General features: G+C 34.3%; 1 protein-coding gene across 3 annotated transcripts in view; it reads right to left on the bottom strand.

Annotated features, from left to right (window-relative positions):
* Window positions 1-23,659, bottom strand: part of TMTC3 (transmembrane O-mannosyltransferase targeting cadherins 3) — a 94,367-nt gene that overhangs the window by 49,212 nt on the left and 21,496 nt on the right. For all 3 annotated transcript variants that reach the window (XM_049694267.1, XM_049694268.1, XM_049694269.1), the window contains exons 5-8: window positions 21,676-21,791; window positions 21,052-21,224; window positions 14,723-14,975; window positions 9,463-9,611 (exon numbers count right to left, since the gene is read on the bottom strand). In XM_049694267.1, coding sequence (XP_049550224.1) covers window positions 9,463-9,611; window positions 14,723-14,975; window positions 21,052-21,224; window positions 21,676-21,791 — 691 coding nt within the window. The remainder of the gene's footprint in view (window positions 1-9,462; window positions 9,612-14,722; window positions 14,976-21,051; window positions 21,225-21,675; window positions 21,792-23,659) is intronic.

Below are 23,659 nucleotides of genomic sequence, written 5' to 3'. Positions count from 1 at the left end.
CTGAACCAACCTTAGCCACTGGGGACAGACACAAAAAACAACAGGAACTACGAACCTTCAGCCTGCAAAAAAGGAGACCCCAAACACAGTAAGATAAGCAAAATGAAAAGACAGAAAAACACACAGCAGATGAAGGAGCAAGATAAAAACCCACCAGACCTAACAAATGAAGAGGAAATAGGCAGTCTACCTGAAAAAGAATTCAGAATAATGATAGTAAGGTTGATCCGAAATCTTGGAGATAGAATGGACAATAGAATGGACAAATTGCAAGAATCAGTTAACAAGGACCTAGAAGAACTAAAGATGAAACAAGCAACGATGAACAACACAATAAATGAAATTAAAAGTACTCTAGATGGGATCAATAGCAGAATAACTGAGGCAGAAGAACGGATAAGTGACCTGGAAGATAAAATAGTGGAAATAACTACTGCAGAGCAGAATAAAGAAAAAAGAATGAAAAGAACTGAGGACAGTCTCAGAGACCTCTGGGACAACATTAAACGCACCAACATTCGAATTATAGGGGTTCCAGAAGAAGAAGAGAAAAAGAAAAGGACTGAGAAAATATTTGAAGAGATTATAGTTGAAAACTTCCCTAATATGGGAAAGGAAATAGTTAATCAAGTCCAGGAAGCACAGAGAGTCCCATACAGGATAAATCCAAGGAGAAATACGCCAAGACACATATTAATCAAACTGTCAAAAACTAAATACAAAGAAAACATATTAAAAGCAGCAAGGGAAAAACAACAAATAACACACAAGGGAATCCCCATAAGGTTAACAGCTGATCTTTCAGCAGAAACTCTGCAAGCCAGAAGGGAGTGGCAGGACATATTTAAAGTGTTGAAGGAGAAAAACCTGCAACCAAGATTACTCTACCCAGCAAGGATCTCATTCAGATTTGATGGAGAAATTAAAACCTTTACAGACAAGCAAAAGCTGAGAGAGTTCAGCACCACCAAACCAGCTCTACAACAACTGCTAAAGGAACTTCTCTAGGCAAGAAACACAAAAGAAGGAAAGGACCTACAATAACGAACCCAAAACAATTAAGAAAATGGGAATAGGAACACACATATCGATAATTACCTTAAATGTAAATGGACTAAATGCTCCCACCAAAAGACACAGATTGGATGAATGGATACAAAAACAAGACCCATATATTTGCTGTCTACAAGAGACCCACTTCAGACCTAGAGACACATACAGACTGAAAGTAAGGGGATGGAAAAAGGTATTTCATGCAAATGGAAACCAAAAGAAAGCTGGAGTAGCAATTCTCATATCAGACAAAATAGACTTTAAAACAAAGACTATTAGAAGAGACAAAGAAGGACACTACATAATGATCAAGGGATCGATCCAAGAGGAAGATATAACAATTGTAAATATTTATGCACCCAACATAGGTGCACCTCAATACATAAGGCAAATACTGACAACCATAAAAGGGGAAATTGACAGTAACACATTCATAGTAGGGGACTTTAACACCCCACTTTCACCAATGGACAGATCATCCAAAATGAAAATAAATAAGGAAACACAAGCCTTAAATGATACATTAAACGAGATGGAGTTAATTGATATTTATAGGACATTCCATCCAAAAACAACAGAATACACATTTTTCTCAAGTGCTCATGGAACATTCTCCAGGATAGATCATATCTTGGGTCACAAATCAAGCCTTGGTAAACTTAAGAAAATTGAAATTGTATCAAGTATCTTTTCTGACCACAGCGCCATGAGACTAGATATCAATTACAGGAAAAGATCTGTAAAAAATACAAACACATGGAGGCTAAACAATACACTACTTAATAATGAAGTGATCACTGAAGAAATCAAAGAGGAAATCAAAAAATACCTAGAAACAAATGACAATGGAGACACAACGACCCAAAACCTGTGGGATGCAGCAAAAGCAGTTCTAAGGGGGAAGTTTATAGCAATACAAGCCCACCTTAAGAAGCAGGAAACATCTCGAATAAACAACCTAACTTTGCACCTCAAGCAATTAGAGAAAGAAGAACAAAAAAACCCCAAAGCTAGCAGAAGGAAAGAAATCATAAAAATCAGATCAGAAATAAATGAAAAAGAAATGAAGGAAACAATAGCAAAGATCAATAAAACTAAAAGCTGGTTCTTTGAGAAGATAAACAAAATAGATAAACCACTAGCCAGACTGATCAAGAAAAAAAGGGAGAAGACTCAAATCAATAGAATTAGAAATGAAAAAGGAGAGGTAACAACTGACACTGCAGAGATAAAAGAGATCATGAGAGATTACTACAAGCAACTCTATGCCAATAAAATGGACAATCTGGAAGAAATGGACAAATTCTTAGAAATGCACAACCTGCCAAGACTGAATCAGGAAGACATAGAAAATATGAACAGACCAATCACAAGCACTGAAATTGAAACTGTGATTAAAAATCTTCCAACAAAGAAAAGCCCAGGACCAGATGGCTTCACAGGCGAATTCTATCAAACATTTAGAGAAGAGCTAACACCTATCCTCCTAAACTCTTCCAAAATATAGCAGAGGGAGGAACACTCCCAAACTCATTCTACGAGGCCACCATCACCTTGATACCAAAACCAGACAAGGATGTCACAAAGAAAGAAAACTACAGGCCAATATCACTGATGAACATAGATGCAAAAATCCTCAACAAAATACTAGCAAACAGAATCCAACAGCACATTAAAAGGATCATACACCATGATCAAGTGGGGTTTATTCCAGGAATGCAAGGATTCTTCAATATACGCAAATCTATCAATGTGATAAACCATATTAACAAACTGAAGGATAAAAACCATATGATCATCTCAATAGATGCAGAGAAAGCTTTTGACAAAATTCAACACCCATTTATGGTAAAAACCCTGCAGAAAGTAGGCATAGAGGGAACTTTCCTCAACATAATAAAGGCCATATATGACAAGCCCACAGCAAACATCATCCTCAATGGTGAAAAACTGAAAGCATTTCCACTAAGATCAGGAACAAGACAAGGTTGCCCACTCTCACCACTCTTATTCAACATAGTTTTGGAAGTTTTAGCCACAGCAATCAGAGAAGAAAAGGAAATAAAAGGAATCCAAATCGGAAAAGAAGAAGTAAAGCTGTCACTGTTTGCAGATGACATGATCCTATACATAGAGAACCCTAAAGATGCCACCAGAAAACTACTAGAGCTAATCAATGAATTTGGTAAGGTGGCAGGATACAAAATTAATGCACAGAAATCTCTGGCATTCCTATATACTAATGATGAAAAATCTGAAAGTGAAATCAAGAAAACACTCCCATTTACCATTGCAACAAAAAGAATAAAATATCTAGGAATAAACCTACCTAAGGAGACAAAAGATCTGTATGCAGAAAATTATAAGACACTGATGAAAGAAATTAAAGATGATACAAAGAGATGGAGAGATATACCATGTTCTTGGATTGGAAGAATCAACATTGTGAAAATGACTCTACTACCCAAAGCAATCTATAGATTCAATGCAATCCCTATCAAACTACCACTGGCATTTTTCACAGAACTAGAACAAAAAATTTTGCAATTTGTATGGAAACACAAAAGACCCCGAATAGCCAAAGCAATCTTGAGAACGAAAGAAGGAACTGGAGGAATCAGGCTCCCTGACTTCAGACTATACTACAAAGCTATAGTTATCAAGACGGTATGGTACTGGCACAAAAACAGAAAGATAGATCAATGGAACAGGATAGAAAGCCCAGAGATAAACCCACGCACATATGGTCACCTTATCTTTGACAAAGGAGGCAGAAATGTACAGTGGAGAAAGGACAGCCTATTCAATAAGTGGTGCTGGGAAAACTGGACAGCTACATGTAAAAGTATGAGATTAGATCACTCCCTAACACCATACACAAAAATAAGCTCAAAATGGATTAAAGACCTAAATGTAAGGCCAGAAACTATCAAACTCTTAGAGGAAAACATAGGCAGAACACTCTATGACATAAATCACAGCAAGGTCCTTTTTGACCCACCTCCTAGAGAAATGGAAATAAAAACAAAAATAAAGAAATGGGACCTAATGAAACTTAAAAGCTTTTGCGCAGCAAAGGAAACCATAAACAAGACCAAAAGACAACCCTCAGAATGGGAGAAAATATTTGCAAATGAAGTAAATGACAAAGGATTAATCTCCAAAATTTATAAGCAGCTCATGCAGCTTAATAACAGAAAAACAAACAACCCAATCCAAAAATGGGCAGAAGACCTAAATAGACATTTCTCCAAAGAAGATATACAGAGTGCCAACAAACACATGAAAGAATGCTCAACATCACTAATCATTAGAGAAATGCAAATCAAAACTACAATGAGATATCATTTCACACCAGTCAGAATGGCCATCATCAAAAAATCTAGAAACAATAAATGCTGGAGAGGGTGTGGAGAAAAGGGAACCCTCTTACACTGTTGGTGGGAATGTAAATTGATACAGCCACTGTGGAGAACAGTATGGAGGTTCCTTAAAAAGCTACAAATAGAACTACCATATGACCCAGCAATCCCACTACTGGGCATATACCCTGAGAAAACCATAATTCAAAAAGAGTCATGTACCAAAATGTTCATTGCAGCTCTATTTACAATAGCCCAGAGATGGAAACAACCTAAGTGTCCAACATCGGATGAATGGATAAAGAAGATGTGGCACATATATACAATGGAATATTACTCAGCCATAAAAAGAGACGAAATTGAGCTATTTGTAATGAGGTGGATAGACCTAGAGTCTGTCATACAGAGTGAAGTAAGTCAGAAAGAGAGAGACAAATACCGTATGCTAACACATATATATGGAATTAAAAAAAAAAAAATGTCATGAAAAACCTAGGGGTGAAACAGGAATAAAGACACAGACTTACTAGAGAATGGACTTGAGGCTAAGGGGAGGGGGAAGGGTAAACGGTGACAAAGCGATAAAGAGGCATGGACATATATACACTACCAAATGTAAGGTAGATAGCTAGTGGGAAGCAGCCGCATAGCACAGGGAGATCAGCTCCGTGCTTTGTGACCGCCTGGAGGGGTGGGATAGGGAGGGTGGGAGGGAGGGAGACGCAAGCGGGAAGAGATATGGGAATATATGTATATATATAACTGATTCATTTTGTTGTGAAGCTGAAACTAACATACCATTGTAAAGCAATTATACTCCAATAAAGATGTTTAAAAAAAAAAAAAAAAAAGACAAGGATGTCCCCTCTCACCACTATATTCAACATAGTTTTGGAAGTCCTAGCCACTGCAATCAGAGAAGATAAAGAATAAAAGGAATACAAATTGGAAAAGACGAAGTAAAACTGTCACTGTTTGCAGATGACATGATACTATACATAGAGAATCCTAAGATGCCACCAGAAAACTACAAGAGCTAATCAATGAATTTGGTAAAGTTGCAGGACACAAAATTAATGCACAGAAATCTCTTGTATTCTGATACACTAATGATGAAAAATCTGAAAGAGAAATTAAGGAAACAATCCCATTTACCACTACAACAAAAAGAATACAACACCTAGGAATAAACCTACCTAGGGAGACAAAAGACTCATATTCAGAAGACTATAAGACACTGATGAAAGAAATTAAAGGTGATACCAACAGATGGAGAGATATACCATGTTCTTGGATTGGAAGAATCAATATTGTGAAAATGACTATACTATCCAAAGCAATCTACAGATTCAATGCAATCCCTATCAAATTACCATTGGCATTTTTTACTAGAACTAGAACAAAAAAATCTTAAAATTTATATGGAGACACAAAAGATGCTGAATAGCCACAGCAGTCCTGAGGGAAAAAAACAGAGCTGGAGGAATCAGACTCCCTGATTTCAGACTATACTACAAAGCTACAGTAATCAAGACAATATGGTTATGGCATAAAAACAGAAATATAGATCAATGGAACAGGACAGAAAGCCCAGAGATAAATCCACGCACCTAGGGTCAACTAATCTATGACAAAGGATGCAAGAATATACAATGGAGAAAAGACAGCCTCTTCAATAAGTGGTGCTGGGAAAACTGGACAGCTACATGTAAAAGAGTGAAATTAGAACACTCTCTAACACCATACACAAAAATAAACTCAAAATGGATTAGAGGGCTTCCTTGGTGGCGCAGTGGTTGAGAGTCCGCCTGCTGATGCAGGGGACACAGGTTCATGGCCCGGTCCGGAAGGATCCCACATGCCGCAGAGTGGCTGGGCCCGTGAGCCATGGCCGCTGAGCCTGCGTGTCCGGAGCCTGTGCTCCACGACAGGAGAGGCCACAACAGTGAGAGGCCCGCAAAAAAAAAAAAAAAAAAAAAAAAAATGGATTCGAGACCTAAATGTGAGACCGGACACTATAAAACTCTTAGAGGAAAACATAGGAAGAACACTCTTTGTCATAAATCACAGCAAGATCTTTTTTGATCCACCTCCTAGAGTAATGGCAATAAAAACAACAATAAACAAATGGGACCTAATGAAACTTCAAAGCTTTTGCACAGCAAAGGAAACCATAAATAAGATGCACATACAACCCTCAAAATGGGAGAAAATATTTGCAAATGAATCAACGGACAAAGGATTAATCTCCAGAATATATAAACAGTTCATGCAGCTCAATATTAAAAAACCAAACAACCCAATCCAAAAATGGGCAGAACACCTAAATAGACATTTCTCCAAAAAAGACATACAGATGGCCAAGAAGCACATGAAAAGCTGTTCAACATCACAAATTATTAGAGAAATGCAAATCAAAACTACAATGAGGTATCACCGCACACCAGTTAGAATGGGCATCATCAGAAAAGCTAAAAACAAGAAATGCTGGAGAGGGTGTGGAGAAAAGGGAACCCTCTTGCACTGTTGTTGGGAATGTAAATTGATACAGTCACTATGGAGAACAGTATGGAGATTCCTTAAAAAACTAAAAATAGAACTAACATATGACCCAGCAATCCCACTACTGGGCATATACCCTGAGGAAACCATAATTCAACAAGAGACATGTACCACAATGTTCATTGCAGCTCTATTTACACTGGCCAGGACATGGAAGCAACCTAAGTGTCCATCAACAGATGAATGGATAAAGAAGATGTGGCACATATATACAATGGAATACTACTCAGCCATAAAAAGAAACGAAATTGGGTTATTTGTAGTGAGGTGGATGGACCTAGAGTCTGTTATACAGAGTGAAATAAGTCAGAAAGAGAAAAACAAATACCATACACTAACACATATATATGGAATCTAAGGAAAAAAATGGTCATGAAGAACCTAGTGGCAAGACAGGAAGAAAGACACAGACCTACTAGAGAATGGACTTGAGGATACGGGCAGGCAGAAGGGTAAGCTGTGACAAAGTGAGAGACTGGCATGGACATATACACTACCAAATGTAAAATAGATAGGTAGTGGCAAGCAGCTGCATAGCACAGGGAGATCAGCTTGGTGCTCTGTGACCACCTAGAGGGATGGGATAGGAGGGTGGGAGGGAGGGAGACGCAAGAGGGAAGAGAAATGGGAACTTATGTATATGTATAATTGATTCACTTTGTTATAAAGCAGAAACTAACACAGCAATGTGAAGCAATTATACTCCAATAAAGATGTTAAAAAAAACTGAGAAAAATGATTAATTTAACTACTGTATATTAAATTTGCATTAAAACAAAACAAAAAAAAGACGCATGCACCCCAATGTTCACTGCAGCACTATTTACAACAGCTACGTCATGGAAGCAACCTAAATGCCGATCGACAGATGAATGGATAAAGATGTGGCACATATATACAATGGAATATTACTCAGCCATAAAAAGGAACGAAATTGGGTCATATGTAGAGACGTGCATGAATCTAGAGACTGTCATACAGAGTGAGGTAAGTCAGAAAGAGAAAAACAAATATCGTATATTAACGCATATATGTGGAACCTAGAAAAATGGTACAGATGAACCAGTTTGCAGGGCAGAAATTGAGACACAGATATAGAGAACAAACATATGGAAACCAACAGGGGGTGAACAGTGGGGAGTGGGGATGGGGGATGTGGTGTGATGAATTGGGAGATTGGCGATGACATATATACACTAATATCTATAAAGTGGATAACTAATAAGAACCTGCTGTATAAAAAAATAAAATAAAATTCAAAAAAATTTAAAAAAATTAAAATGATGGTTATAATTCAATAATCCCTATGATCTTATTTAGTATTAATAGTATTAATGTTCTCTGAGTCTGTGCTTTTTGTCTCAGTAAAAGAGTTCAATTTCTTTCATTTTGATAGATCCACTTAACCAGGATAATAGTGTGTGGATCAGAAGGAACATGGACATTGGAAGTAGTCAGGTGTAAATCTGAATCAAGACTCTGCTGTTGACTAGCTGCATGGTCTTGTGTAATTCAGGTAACTTGTATGAGCTTCAATTTTCAAATGTGCAAAATGGAATTAAGGAGTGTCAAGATTAAATGAGAAAAATCTAAAGAGTGTATCCTGGAGTTGGTACGTGATAGGCACTCCAAAATTGGTAGTGAGTATAACTGGATATATGGATAGAAGCTAAGAGAAAAGGTTTGGTAGATGGCATTGAAAATTGTAATCATGGATGAGATCATCCAGGGAGAACATGCAATGTGAGGAAAATGGCTATTAGTAAAACTCTGAGAAATAAAAAATATTTAAAGAGCAGGTGCAGCAGGGAGAATCTGAAAACTGAGCAGAAATGAACAAATGTGGAAGAGAATCAGGACAGAGACTTTTTATACATGCCAGGGAAATAAAATTTAAATAAAAGCATTGACTGGATTTAGCTATGAGAGGAAATTTGTTACATGTTAGTAAAGTGACATAGAGAGAAGTCAGAATTCTGTGGGTTGAAGGGTGACTGGAAAGTAAGAAAAAGGAGATAGTGACTATTCTGTTCCTTAACTATTGGTTTAAGGTAATTAGGACATGGTGGTTACGATGAAGCAAGAAATTACAGATTGCCTTCTATATGCATTTTACATATATTAACCTGATATAACTCACTTAAGGAAGAAGACTGTTATCTGAGTTCACTGCATATGGAAGTAGCAATGATCACCTGAAACTTTAGTCTCAATAATATTCTATTTTGCATTTGGGTCTGACTGAAAGTTTGTTATGTCTCAGGCTGTAAAATAAAATTATATAAATATGAGGAAGACCACAGGATGAGGTAGGGGTCATGTAGCTTTCCTAACCTGAATTACAGACAATGAGGAGACTGTCAATGTGAAAAACAAGAAGGTATAAAATATGACATAAAAACTAAATAAACATTTTAAATACTTAAATGTATCATACTGAATTCTATAGTTAATAAGCATTAAACGCACTAACATTTTAATTCACCTTTTGTTTGATATTTTCTGCCATCCATGGGCTACCAAAATACAGAACCCCATGCTAGGAACATATAATACTCTCTCAGCAACAACAAATCCAACTGGGAAAAAAAGGTTTGATGCAGGAATAAACGGTAATGCCATTAAACAAAGTGCCTACAAAGAAAAAAAAGACATTTTATTAAATTAAAAAATATATGCACATAAACAGTCAAATCCAAATATTTTATCACTGAATTTGGATAATGTACTGGTGGACCATTTTTAATAATACTATAATGGATACTGATTTAAACATAAAGAAGGATGCTTAAGGATGGTAACAACAAACATGAGGAGGTATGTCAGCAAGGTGGAATGAAGACTTCTTGAATGCTAGAACTTATACCTAAGGCTCATTCAATTATCAATAAATAAAAAATATTTTTTGAAAATATATCTAAAATAAAAAACAGTAATTTTTATATATCTAACTTATGTGCTTGTGGTAAAAATAAATTGAGAGTAAAATATATTAGGTTTTAATAAAACTACAAATTGTAGGTTGATAAAATAGCCAAACATATCAGTTTTTATTATTTTACTACTATCTGTAATACTGGAAATTGATAAGGTACATTTCAGACAAGACAGTAGACTACTTCTATACATTACTTCAGCGTTACTTTGCATAGTATTCTGATGGGTCACATACAATTAACGGAGACTTAGTATATGTATAAAAATAAACCTGGTCCCTTTAAATCAACAGTCTTTTATTCTATAAGAATTTCTAAAATTCTAACGCTGTACACTGTGTTAGAAATAAACATCACAAAATGCTTAGACTTTTTGCCATTTTGAAAATGGGATGGCATATGGTTTCCAATTACAAAGCCATTACAAAAGATAAGACACAAATAACTAGCACACAAATAACTTATGGAAAGAAAAAAGTTGGTTGTCATTAGGACATCTGTTTCTATGGACATCTGCTTCCATATTTCATTACCCTGATTTGTTTTATAGTACCTAATGGAATAAACTTCAGAAGTTTGAGAGTCCTCTAACAGTTTGAGAGGAAGGAATGCCTATTTTATACTTTATTAGTAAAAATCGATGTAGAAATGTAAATACAGTGAAAAGAATACTTTCTCCATGAATCACAAATTAATAACTTATAATAATACAAGACTGAATCTGAAGAAAAGCACTACCATCAAATTGCTCAGTATCATATCAACTTATATGTCTGAAATTTTAGTGTTTTCTTTTTAATCAAAAAGGTAAAACATTAAGAGTGCATAATTCACTTTCCACTTCCCAGAAATGCTTGATTTAAAAACAACCAGCTAGCTGTGAAACAGAGATTTGTTTCTAAATACATGATCCTTTAAAAAAAATATATTCCCTATTAATTCATGGATGCCCTAAGGCAATTTCACCGGAAAAAATTAAAAGTTTTAAATTCAACCAAAGATGCATCACAGACTGATGCGTAAGCTACACAAAAAAGAAAAACCATCTCTCAAAAAAATCTGTTTTTTGAATAAGAAATGTCTCAATGATTAACTTACTCAGAAGTTCTAGTATGCTCTCTATTAACGTATGCCAACCAAGTTTACTGTAACGAACATAATATCCTTCTTCCAGTGATGTAAACTCTCCTTAAAAGGAACGAGGGGGCTTCCCTAGGGGCGCAGTGGTTATGAATCTGCCTGCCAATGCAGGGGACATGGGTTCGAGCCCTGGTCCGGGAAGATCCCTCATGCTGCGGAGCAACTAAGCCCGTGCACCACAACTACTGAGCCTGTGCTCTAGAGCCCGCAAAGCCCGCAAACTACTGAGCCCACATGCCACAACTACTGAAGCCTGCGCACCTAGAGCCCATGCTCTGCAACGAGATGCCATGACAATGAGAAGCCCGGGCACCACAACAAAGAGTAGCCCCTGCTCGCCGCCAACAAGAGAAAGCCCGCGCAAAGCAAAGAAGACCCAACACAGCCAAAAATAAAAACAAATAAGTAAATAAATTAAAAAAAAAAAAAAAAGGAAGGATGGTAGTGGAATAAGCCAAGAGTTTGGAGGCAAATCTGTTTCACTTCTTGTTATATAACATAAGGAAAACTATTCATATCACCTCGTGACTTAATTTCATTATAAATAAATCAGGGATTAATAACTACTTACTAATATTGTTGAGATACATATGACATCTTATTTAATAAGTGCTTAACGTGGTATCTGGTACTTGAGATACTCCTTTGATCTATGTATCTTGTTCAGAGATCTTCAGAAAATTATCACCATTAAAAAACAGCATGTTTAGTTTTATACATATTTTCAGATTATTTTCTATTATAGGTTATTACAATATATTGAATATAGTTTCCTGTTGTTTATCTATTTTATGTATAGTAGTTTGTATCTGTTAATCCTATACTCCTAATTTATCCCACCCTTCCCTCCCCTTTCCCTTTGGAAGCCATAAGTTTGTTTTCTATGAAATTAACACAATACTGTAAATCAACTATATTTCAAATTAAAAAAAGTTTAAAAAAAGTATGCTTAGGACTATACTTAAAGCAGTTATACCTAAGGTCACAAGTGTTCCTTTTTTATACATATAAAACATAATTAATGTAATTAATTAATATAAGTATGTTTATTTCATTGGCAATATCCTATTTTTCATTCAGCTTGAACTACACAAATCATTATTTTATTTGCCAAAACTCTGTGTATTTACCCACCCCTCCTTTTTTGCCTTTCTTTTAGTTAGAACCCCGGCTTTGGATGTATTCTACCACATATATGCTTCGTCTTTATTTATGTGAGCAGCAAAAGCACTACTAGAAAGTCCCAAAGCAAAATAGATTAATATCATCATAAACTCGTGATCAACTTCAAATTGATCCTTAAGACTGCTGAGGATTCCTAGGTTTCTTTGGTAGGCTCACTCCCACTCTCTTTGACTATTTTGAATCTTGACTACCTTTCTCAAAATTTTGACCCATGTCACTTTCAGCAGGTGACCACACTTGCAAATTTTCAGAGAAAACTAGAACAATAAAACAAGATTTCCTTCAATTCTCCGCTACTAAACCTACCAACATCCACATTCATGTTCATTTCCATCCTTCCTGTAACCATAAGTGGTGTCTCCATCTATCTCAGGCCAAACCTGAGCTCTATACCTCTAATCTCACTATCAATCATCTCTTCTTTCATTTACTTAATCACTTTCTTATGAACTTTCTACCTATGTTAAAAATGCTCTTGCCTCTCCAACCTTAAAAATCTTCTCTTCTGACAACACATCTTTAAGTTATCTTACCCAATTCATTATGCCCCTTAAGTATAAAACAAGTTCCCACACTCTTAGGAAAAGATTTTTGGAGCCATGGCAACAAGTAATTGGTTGTAACCTCATTTAATCAACATTTCAACTCAATGAATATGTTTTTGTAAGCCAACCCATTAGTGATATAAACATTTCAACTCAATGAATGTTTTTGTAAGCCAACCCATTAGTGATATCTCTTTGTGTCAAAAAGAGACAGCCAACTGAGTGCTCCAATGAAAGTGATTCTACATGCCAACCAAGCAATAGTCTTCCCCCACCATCAACCCACTCCAGACTCTGAAGGTCCATCAATTCCAGATCTCTGTGCTTCCCCCAAGCCCTACAGAAGATCAGCAGTTTATTATACTTGAAGCCCTTGCCTGACTGGCTGTCTTTCCTAAGTTAGGAAATTCAAGCTTGTCTCATCCTTTGAAATATTCAAAGTTAAATCACCCCTACAGGTTACCTACACTAGCAATCTTCACTTCCTCACTTCCTAATCAAATCACTCCACAGAAATAAATTTCATTTAAGTAACTAATATACGTAAAAGAGGTCAAATTCAACTGATCTCACTTCTCTACTTGACAGCAGCTGTTAGTGTTAACCATTCTTTCTTGAAACACTTTCCTTTCTGTACATTTCGTGTACCTCCCATTTAGGTTCATTTTCCTTTATATGGTATGTAATGTGGAAGCTTTTCAAGACTTAGATATAGGCTTCTTCTCTTTCATTCTATAAAGCCCCTTCAACTATTTATTGAGGGAAAATTAAGACCAAATACTCTAAGGCATGCATTATGTGTATGAATTAACTTCTGTACACCTAGAACGGTGCCAGCTAGTTACCATCTCTAAGAAATATGACAAAATCCCAGTTGAGAAAGGCTGCTCTATAACCTCTCCATAGGCCTTCTTCTCCACATCCTGGTTTCAATTACTATCTCTACGGCAATTATCAAGTTTCTCTATGGTAATCAATCAAATTTTTACGTGTAGCTCAGTCTTCGCCACTGAACTCCAGACACAAAGTGCTATTCGAAATCTCTATCATATTGTTTTATAGGTACCTCAAACTCAACAGGTCCAAAAAGAATAGTAAATATTCTTTTTTCAAACCCTATATTCTTTCAAATCTCTCTAGAATGTAAGTTCTCTAGAAATGGGGACCCTGTATTTCCTTTTATTATCATATACTCAGTGCCTAAAATGCTACCTGCTACATAGGCTGAAAATCAAAAATTTTTATTGAATGAATAAGTGAATCTAGTGACTGCAGCCAGAAATAATATATTTGCAAAGTATTAAAACCACTTTTTGGCATATAGTAAATGCTCAAGAAAAGTTAAAGATTATTATCTTCTTCCATAATTTAAAGTAAGAGGCAACAGAATTATTATGAGTAAGATGTGAGGGCAGAGTTAAGAAAATTACAAAGAAACAGATCTCAGAAAAACAAGAAAAGACTTTAATCAGAGTTCTCTGAACACAGTAAGAAAAACCTCAGGGAGTAATGAAAGTCTTGCTAATGAAAAATAAAGAGCTATGTATTTCTAGTTGCTTATCTTACCTGACACTCTTCTCTGTGCCAAGAAAACAAAGAAGTATATAATATGACTCATTTCTTTAAAGAGTGTATAATCTAGTTGGGTAAAGGTAAGAAATATATTAAAAAAAATGATGCTAAAAAGAATGCTTCATGATTTCAGAGTTCCCATCAAATTATGGAAATTCATAATCACTCTTTGTTTCATATGCTGAATGTGCAGCATTAGTCAAATTCTGATATATAATTCTAGGATAACCTAAAATAAGTTCATAAATTAGGATGACATGAACAAAGAAAGACAGTAGTTCTTTAAAGATGCTTTTGATGAATTAAAGGCACTCTTAATTAATAAACTGAATATAATATCACCTAAAAATTTAAGAAACTTTCTTACCATTAAAACAGTCTTGGAGGAATTACCAGGGTATCTGAGACTGAATACTCCCAAAGCCCCCAAAAAGCAAAAAAAAATAAATGTGGCAAGATTTCGAATATCTAGAAATGACTCTATAAGTGGTATTGTTCCCATGGTCCAATCGCAGCAGAGCTCTGAAGGATTTAACAAAAGCCAAGCATTCACAGGAAGGAGGTAGTTAAAAGTTAGCTGCCTTGTAGGAGTTGGGCTTACAGCAGCTGGGTTATCAAACCTGTGTAAAGAATGAAAAAGAAAGTTATTTAAACTAAAACATTTTTTAAACACAAAGTTAATATATAACAGATATAAATAAAGTACTGAACAATAATAATAAAAGCAATATTCTACATGTAATCTTGTTAAACCGAAGACAAATATTTTTATGGATATTTCAGACTCTTGCCAAAGTTCAAACTGTCTAACCTTTATGAAATGCCTAGTTGAGAGCAATGATATTTATGAAGAACTGTTTGAAGGGCAAGCAGGTGATCTATTTTTAGTTTATTATTATGATTCAGACATGCATTCTATAATATTATGACATTCTGCAGAAGCATTTTCATTAAATTATGACCTTCTGATTAAAAGTCATAAGAAAAGTTTTATAAGATTCATTGTTGCATGTGTTTATGAATGCTTCTGAGAACACTAACCAATGTTTTCCTACATGAGATGTTTCTTTCACCACTAAGTGCTAATAAAACTTATGCTTCCTAGAAAGAATTACTATGTTTTTCTTTTGTCACGAACAGAAAAAACTATATTACCTATGGGCTTTTCCTCTTTGCTTAGACTTCTAGAAAGCTAAAAACCAAATTCCCAGTACAGAGGAGTAACTGTACCTATGTAACATTTTATTTGTGTTCTACTTAATATAAGCTTATATCCTAGTTTATATAAGCCATGATACATTAAATGTACATTTCATTAATTTAGTCTATTTTCTGCATATTAAGTCAAATCATTTTTTTAAAAGTATATTTAAATGAATCATTTCAGATTTTTATTTCTTTAGGCTATGTTCTAAATTGTATTGGCTATATTAACATATAGTCCTTTAAAAACCCTATTTCTCATTTTAAAATGAATAAGCCAATGAAAAATCAACCTCTACTACTTATTTGACTTGGTCTTCTTAAAAATATCAAATGGTTGAGAAAAAGTACACAGTTTTTGAACGAATAATATTTTCTAAATTTTCATATTTGAATATATACATATATGAAAAATACTAAGTCTTGAAACTCAGGACTTGAATTCTCAAAATAATCAACAGAACTGAATACAAAGCTTTTCCCCTGTAATCCACTTTCAGAGTTCATTTTAAAAAATTAACAGTTTATCTAGGATAGGTGATTTAATAATTGAACTGCAGTCAAAGAGTACATGTCAAAGCAAGTCAAATCATATTACAATCAACCTCAAAGGGTAATAGAATAAAATTTATATAACACACACAAATACATACACACACACACATTTTTAAATGCTTACATTTGGAAAATATATATTTATAACATACCCCATACAGTCATCCACACACACATATACAAAACAAATACATTCACACCTATAAACCACATTTTCATATTGTAAAACTAGAGATAGAAAACAGTTGATTCAAATTCTCTGAAAGGAATGATAAACAGAACAAAAACACTGAAACTAGTGAAGAAGGAAATATAAAATATCTATCTACAATTCAATTTATTTCCCATACTATCATGCTTAAATGAGCTGTTTAGTTTAGCATGGCTAGACTCAGAAATTCTGGAAGTTAAAAAGTAATTATTTTTTAAAGAAAAAAAATGCTGTTAAGAAGGATAAGTATTACACAATGGAATACTACACAGCCATAAAAAACAATGAAATAATGCCATTTGCAGCAGCATGGATAGACCTCGAGATTATCATACTTAGTGAAGTAAGTCAGGCAGAGAAAGACAAGTATCACATGGTATCACTTATATGTGGAATCTAAAATAATGATACAAATGAACTTATTTATAAAACAGAAACAGACTCACAGGCATAGGAAACAAATTTATGGTTACCAAAGGGGAAAAGGTGGGAAAGGGATAAATTAGGAGCCTGGGTTTAACAGATACACACTACTACATATACTGATAAAACAGATAAACAAGGTCCCACTGTATAGCATAGGGAACTATATTCAATACCTTGTAATAACCTATAATGGAAAAAAATCTAAAAAAGAATATATATATATATTTATGTAAAACTGAATTACTTTGCTATACACCAAAAACTAACACATTGTAAATCAACTATATCTCAATTTAAAAAGGAAAGAGAGAGAGAGAAAAAAAGGATAATTATGTGAAAATCACAAAGAATGTGTTGGGCATAAAAGAAATTATCTGAATAAAATTTATTCTAACCAGGGCCAGAAATGAACTATCATGGATAGCAACATGAACAATATTTTGGGCTTTTGTTTAAAAAAAAAGTTCTTGCATGTAATGTCTGTCACTTAAAACTGAATAGGGAACTAGTCTAAGTTTCCTCTTAAACTTTAGATAGGTAAGGTGAAATGGAATAATGCTAATCTTAGAGCAGGGAAAAAAACGATATGAAGACTGTTAAAATTCAGTAAAACTTTTGCTTCTAGCCTTAAACAACTAAAAAATAGACAATATATATAAAACTTCTTTTTTTTTTTTGTGGTACGCGGGCCTCTCACTGTTGCGGCTTCTCCCGTTGCGGAGCACAGGCTCCGGATGCGCAGGCTCAGCGGCCATGGCTCATGGGCCCAGCCGCTCCGTGGCATGTGGGATCTTCCCGGACTGGGGCACGAACCCGCGTCCCCTGCATCGGCAGGCGGACTCTCAACCACTGCGCCACCAGGGAAGCCCTAAAACTTCTTTTAATATACTGAGTATCAGGCAAAGAAGGACAATACCTGATAGGAAAAAAAAACAAGTGAGGGGAGCCCTACCTGGAGAGATTAGTACCTCAATAGAGTTTTTAGTCTGTGCAGCAAGAGAGAACCTGAGTGGAATCCACTTGGATCTCTGAGTTGAGAAGATAGAGCTGGGAGCCCTAGAAGTCCAGGGGGTTAGAATTAGTGGGCAGAATACCAGAGAGAAGAAAGCTGCTGAGAGAGAACTCAGATCTGTAGAGGATCTCTCTCCAGCTTCCAGTACTAATGAGAACTGATCAGCACACATAATGTGGGGAAATACCTAGGGGACAGTGTAGTGGGTTGATTCATGTCTCCCCAAAGTTCATGTCTATCAATAACCTCAGAATGTGACCTTATTTGGAAGTAGGGTCTTTGCCAATGTAATTACAGTTAAGGTGAGGTCATACTGGATGAGGATGGGCCCACTATTCAATGACTGAGGTCCTTATACAAAGAAGAGAAAATACAGAGAAACAAACATGGAAGAAGGCCAGGTAAAGATGGAGCAGATTACAGTGATGCAGCAACATACCAAGGAATGTCAATACCAGAAGCTAGGAAAGAGGCACAGAACAGATTCTTTCCCAGGGCCTTCAGAAGGAACCAACTATGCCTGACACCTTGATTTTGGACTCTGGCCTCCAGCACTGTGAGAGAATAAATTCCTGCTGCTTTAAGCCACTCTGTTTCTGGTAATTTGTTAAATCATATCTAAGAAAACTAATACAGTTAGGAAAATACCTTCTGAAAGGATTAGATAAACATTCACAAATATCAAATACAACTGGGAATAGTTCCTCAGCAGCCAGAGTGGAAATCCTCATAATTCATAGTCTATTGGTAGAGTGGTCAGAAGGGTCTTGTGTCAGCAAGGAAGCAAAATTAGCCCTATCCTAAATGCTACTGTGGTCTCCCAAAACAAAGCTTAAAAGCAAGACTTGAAGATGAAACATTTTTCAAATAACTTACATGCATCCCAGAACAATGGTCTACAATACAGGAATACATTAAGGTAAAGTTCACATATGGCACCTATTAAAAAACTACCAGGCATGTGAAGAAGTAGAAAAATACAATCCATGAGGAGAAAAACTATACAATCTAAATTGACCAACAAATGATACAATTAGTAGATAAAGACATTAAAGTACTGGAACATGCAGAAACATGGAATACGCAAAAAAGGCCCCAAAAGAACTCAAACAGAGATGAAAACAATGTCTGAGATGAAAAATAACTAGAAAAAATTAAGGGCAGATTAGACTATGCAGAAAAAAGATTAGTAAACTTGAAGATACAACAAAAGAAACTATCCAAAATGAAAATGGGGAAAATAGCTTTGGAGGGAAGGGGAATAAACAGAGCATCAGTATGACTTCAAGAAGCCTAAAATACATGTAACTGGAGTCCTACAAGAAGAGTGGAGAGCAAAGTAAAAAATATTTCAAGAAGTAATTTCCAAAATTTATATAAAGTAAGACCTACAGATTCTAAAAAGCTCAATTAACCTAAGCATAAGAAACAAGAAGATAAAAGAAACATTAACTGAAAGTTTGTACCTTTTGCCCATCTTCACCCAAACTTCCAGTTATAAGATAAATAAGTCCTGGGGATGTAATGTACAGCATGATGACTGTAGTTAACAAGACTGTATTGTATATTTGAAAGCTGCTAAGAAAGTAGATCTCAGAAGTTCTCATCAAAAGGAAAAAAAATTTTTGTAATTATGTGTGATGATGGATGTTAACTAAGCTTATTATGATAATCATTTGTGTGTGTGTGTGTGTGTATAAAACCATTATATTGTACACCTAAAATTAATACAATGCTATATGTCAATTATGTCTCAATTTAAAAAAATATATAAGAAGAGAAACAATGATAAAGAGAAACTATTAAAAGCAGGCATAGAAAAAAAAGATACTACATGCAGAAGCATAAAGATAAGGATAAGATTTCCCATTTAAAATAACACAAGCCAGAGAATACAGAGCAACATTTTTATATTAGTGAATGAAAAACAGTCGATGTAGAATTCTACACTCACAGGAAATATTTTTCAAAAATGAAGGTAAAATAAAGATTTTTTAATATACAAAAGCTTAAAGAATTCATCACCAGCAGTCCTACATGTCAAGAAATGTCAAAGGAAGTCCTTCAGTCACAAGGAAAAATGGTGCCAGATGAAAATCTTGATCTAACAAAGAAATGAAGAACACTAGAAATGGTAACTCTATGGGGTAACATAAAAGAATTTAAAATTTAAATCTCTTCCAAAGATAATTGTTGAAAGCAAAAGTTAACAATGTATTGTCAGATTTACAATGTATACTCAATAAAAATGTATGCAAATAGCACCAAGGCTAAGTTCTTATTTATAATAAGTTTATATATTTACATAAAAATTTATTGTATATATTTGTACTATATATGCTGACATTTATACTATATATACTTGCAATTATAATATGCCTTTCAGATAAACTGTGATAAGCAAAGGACATAAACAAAAAACCCTAAAGCAATCACTAAAAATACACAGCAAAGATATACAGCTAATAAGCCAACAAGGAGCTAAGAACAGAGTATTACAATATACTCAATTCAAAAGAAGAGAGAGAGAAAAAAAGGGAACACAGAACAGACAAGACAGAGAGAAAACGATTAGCAAGATGGCAGATTTACAACGAACTATCAACAGTTGAACCCCCCCATTTAAAAGACAGATTATCTGACCAAACAAAAAAGGAAGACCCAACTATATGCAGCCTACAAGAAATCTACTTTAAATAATAAAGATATAGATAGATTTAAAAAGTAAAAGATAAACCATGTAACACGAACAAAAGATAGTTGGAGTGGTTACATTAATATAAGGCAAAATGAATGTCTTAGTAAAGACTACTACTGGAGATGAAGCTCATTTAATAATGATAAAGGGATCAATTCATTAAGAGGACATCACAATCCTAAACACTGATACACTTTATAATAGAGCTTTAAAGAACATGAAGCAAAAACTGATAAAACTGCAAGGCAAAATAGACAAATCTACAGCTATAGTCAGCGATTTCAACATCCTTCTCTCAATAATTAATAAAACAAGTAGACAAAACTCACTAAGGCTATAGAAGACTTAACCAATTTTGGGGGGTCATTATCTTGACTGTGATGTTTTCATGAGTGTACATGTATGTCAAAACCTATTAATTTGTACATTTTATATATATGCAGGTTTTAAAAAAGTATTAATTATACCTCAATAAAGCTGTTAAAAAACCTCAATGTAAATCAAAGACTTTCTGGAACATTTACAATCACTTAAAATGCAAAGTTAAAAAAAAAAAAGATGGAAGAAAACAAAAGAACCAGAATATCATACCTGGTGAATACTGGAAGTTGGGATTGAATAACCTGGACTCTAATCACAACAAGTAATAGTGTACTGAACATCAAAACAATGAGTTTTATTAGTGTCTGCAGCATAGAAAATGGAATACTACCCTTTCCGCGAAGAAACTGTCCAGCAGTAGTACATAATAATGGCAAAGTATACTAGAAAAGAAAAAAAATGTTTAAGTAACAAATAGCACTTTACTGTAATTTTTCAACAATTATCATACTTTCTAAATGCAAGATTAAATAAAAATTGACCAAAATTATAAAACCAACATGGAGCAAATGGTGGAGCTGATAATGAATAAAACTGAGCCCAATAATCTTATCCAATAATTAATTATACTGTACAGTATTACTGTGTGCTTTCCCAAGTTGCTTAATGGTTTCATTATTGAAACTTCCTTAAAAAACTGAAGGTATAATATAAAATGTTAAGAAATTTTCAGTGGGTATGAAGGCAAAACATGCTTGTTTCTTGCAAATTTTTAGTAATCATAATTGGTAAACAGACCAATTTATATAATAATACATTTAGAAAATAAGTTTATTATAATCTGATTCAAATAGGATAAAAGATAGCAACAAGGAAATTTAGATTTCTCCTTACCCCCTGGGCAATAAATACTTCATACACACAGCAAATTCCCACAACTGTTATTCCCTGCTCTTTACACAGTGTTGCAACAGCCACTAAAAACACTGTCAACGCGATAGGAGTCCACACTGCAATTTAAGAACAGAAAAATATAAAAACACACAAAACAATTTTATAATACCATAAAAGGATATTTTAAGTTAGATAACTATTAGACATTACTGAAAAACTTTACTTGTGATTCTATATTCACATTTGTTATTTTCCACTGACATACTTTATATTTTAAAACATATTGAAATGCTGTAATTTTTGCTTTATATATTAAAAAAATCAAGATATATAATTTGAACTAAAAAATTTTTGTGGACAGGAAAATTATCTAACCAAATGCTAACATTTAAAAACAAAGGTAGAGTGGCCAATCTGGAGAAGAGAAACTTACAGGGTTGAGTGTGGTAATTAATGAACTATCAATTTGAAATGAAGATAAATACCTGAAATTATCATAGAGGTACCTATATACTTTATTATATCTGTGAGTAATTAAAAAAAAACTTGAAAGTGAAAAATACTGGGCAAACTACAGTACCATTCTTACTAAAAAAAAGACTATAAAAACTAAAACATGTTAGCAATAAGCATTTAAATCAATACTATTCTTTAAAAAATTTGTAACAGAATATTCACAAGTTCTATTTAAGTGGAAAACCTACTTCATCAATTTTAAGTAAATGTCTACTACTCAGTAGTAATTTGATTAAAGAACCATGAATTGTGAGAGTAAATCTGGATCTACTACTAACTTGCTTTGTGATTCTGGGCAACTTTTCTGAGCTTTAGTTTTCTTATTGGCAAATATGATTTCTAATTCTTTTCCAGTTTAAGAAATATATGGTACTTTGTGTAACCTCAGTTTTTATTAAGGACATTAATCAAAGTAAACTCAAATAACTGACTTAAATCCAGGTATAAAAAAGAACAGAATTCATGAATCTAATACATTTTTCTTTTGTCACTGGGCTTCATATAGAAACATCTGTTTTTGAAATCATTTTCAATTTTAAAATACTCTATAGAGTAACATTACCGAAAGGAAAAACAACTGAAAAAAAAACAATGAGAACACTATTGGAAATACTAAGTATTGATATAATAGTATTCCTTCCTCAAAAAAGTATCTCATATTCTAGTTAGGCCTAAACCATCAATATTAATGTAACAGATTATATCAAGGGTTGAACTATCCTGCTAAAGTCACCAAGAAATTCACAGAGCAAAGAAATTAGTAGATGATTATTTACAAAACAAGTTGAACCTAAGTTGGACCTTGAAGGATATACAGGACATGAAAGAATTGGGAAAGGGGTATGTATGAATAAAGGAATAGAGGAGGGAATAAGCTTGGCAAATGAATGATACAGATGATACAGAATGGTATGCCTGAATGGGTATGCACAGATTAAAAACTAGTGGGAAACAATGGCCTTGAAAATAGGTATATTAAACAGTTTATATAACCAGTTTAGCATATTTCATTGCATTTCGATCACCTTATGGGATATGAGGGCAGGTGCAATCATACTCATTTTTAAGATGAGGAAAGAATTTTGAAGGTTTAAAAAGAGTCATGCACAATAAGGAGACCATGACTTTAACTTGGTTCTTCTGATACTAAATTCAGAGCTTCTCACTAATTTGTATTTTCACTCCAAGGAAGAGAAATCAAACAGCTGCCTTCCAAGATGCTGGATTCAATGTAAGCAACTAATAGTTCTAATAAAGGCAAACGTTTTGCTGAAACCAGTCACTTCAGTTCTTTGGTGACTAAATTACTTTATGAACATATACACTTTGATTTTTATAATCAGGTCTCTGTGGCTAAAGTTACCATGTGTGATTTTGTCCAAAACAAGTACCCCTGCTAAATAAGTTGACACTGAAAAAAAAAATACATGTATAAGTGTAGAATCAATTTCAATCATCAAAATCTATT

This window comes from Orcinus orca, chromosome 11, assembly GCF_937001465.1.
Source record: "Orcinus orca chromosome 11, mOrcOrc1.1, whole genome shotgun sequence".
NCBI lineage: Eukaryota > Metazoa > Chordata > Mammalia > Artiodactyla > Delphinidae > Orcinus > Orcinus orca.
The sequence above is the reverse complement of the archived record's forward strand: the minus strand, read 5'-3'. Positions and strand labels throughout refer to the sequence as shown.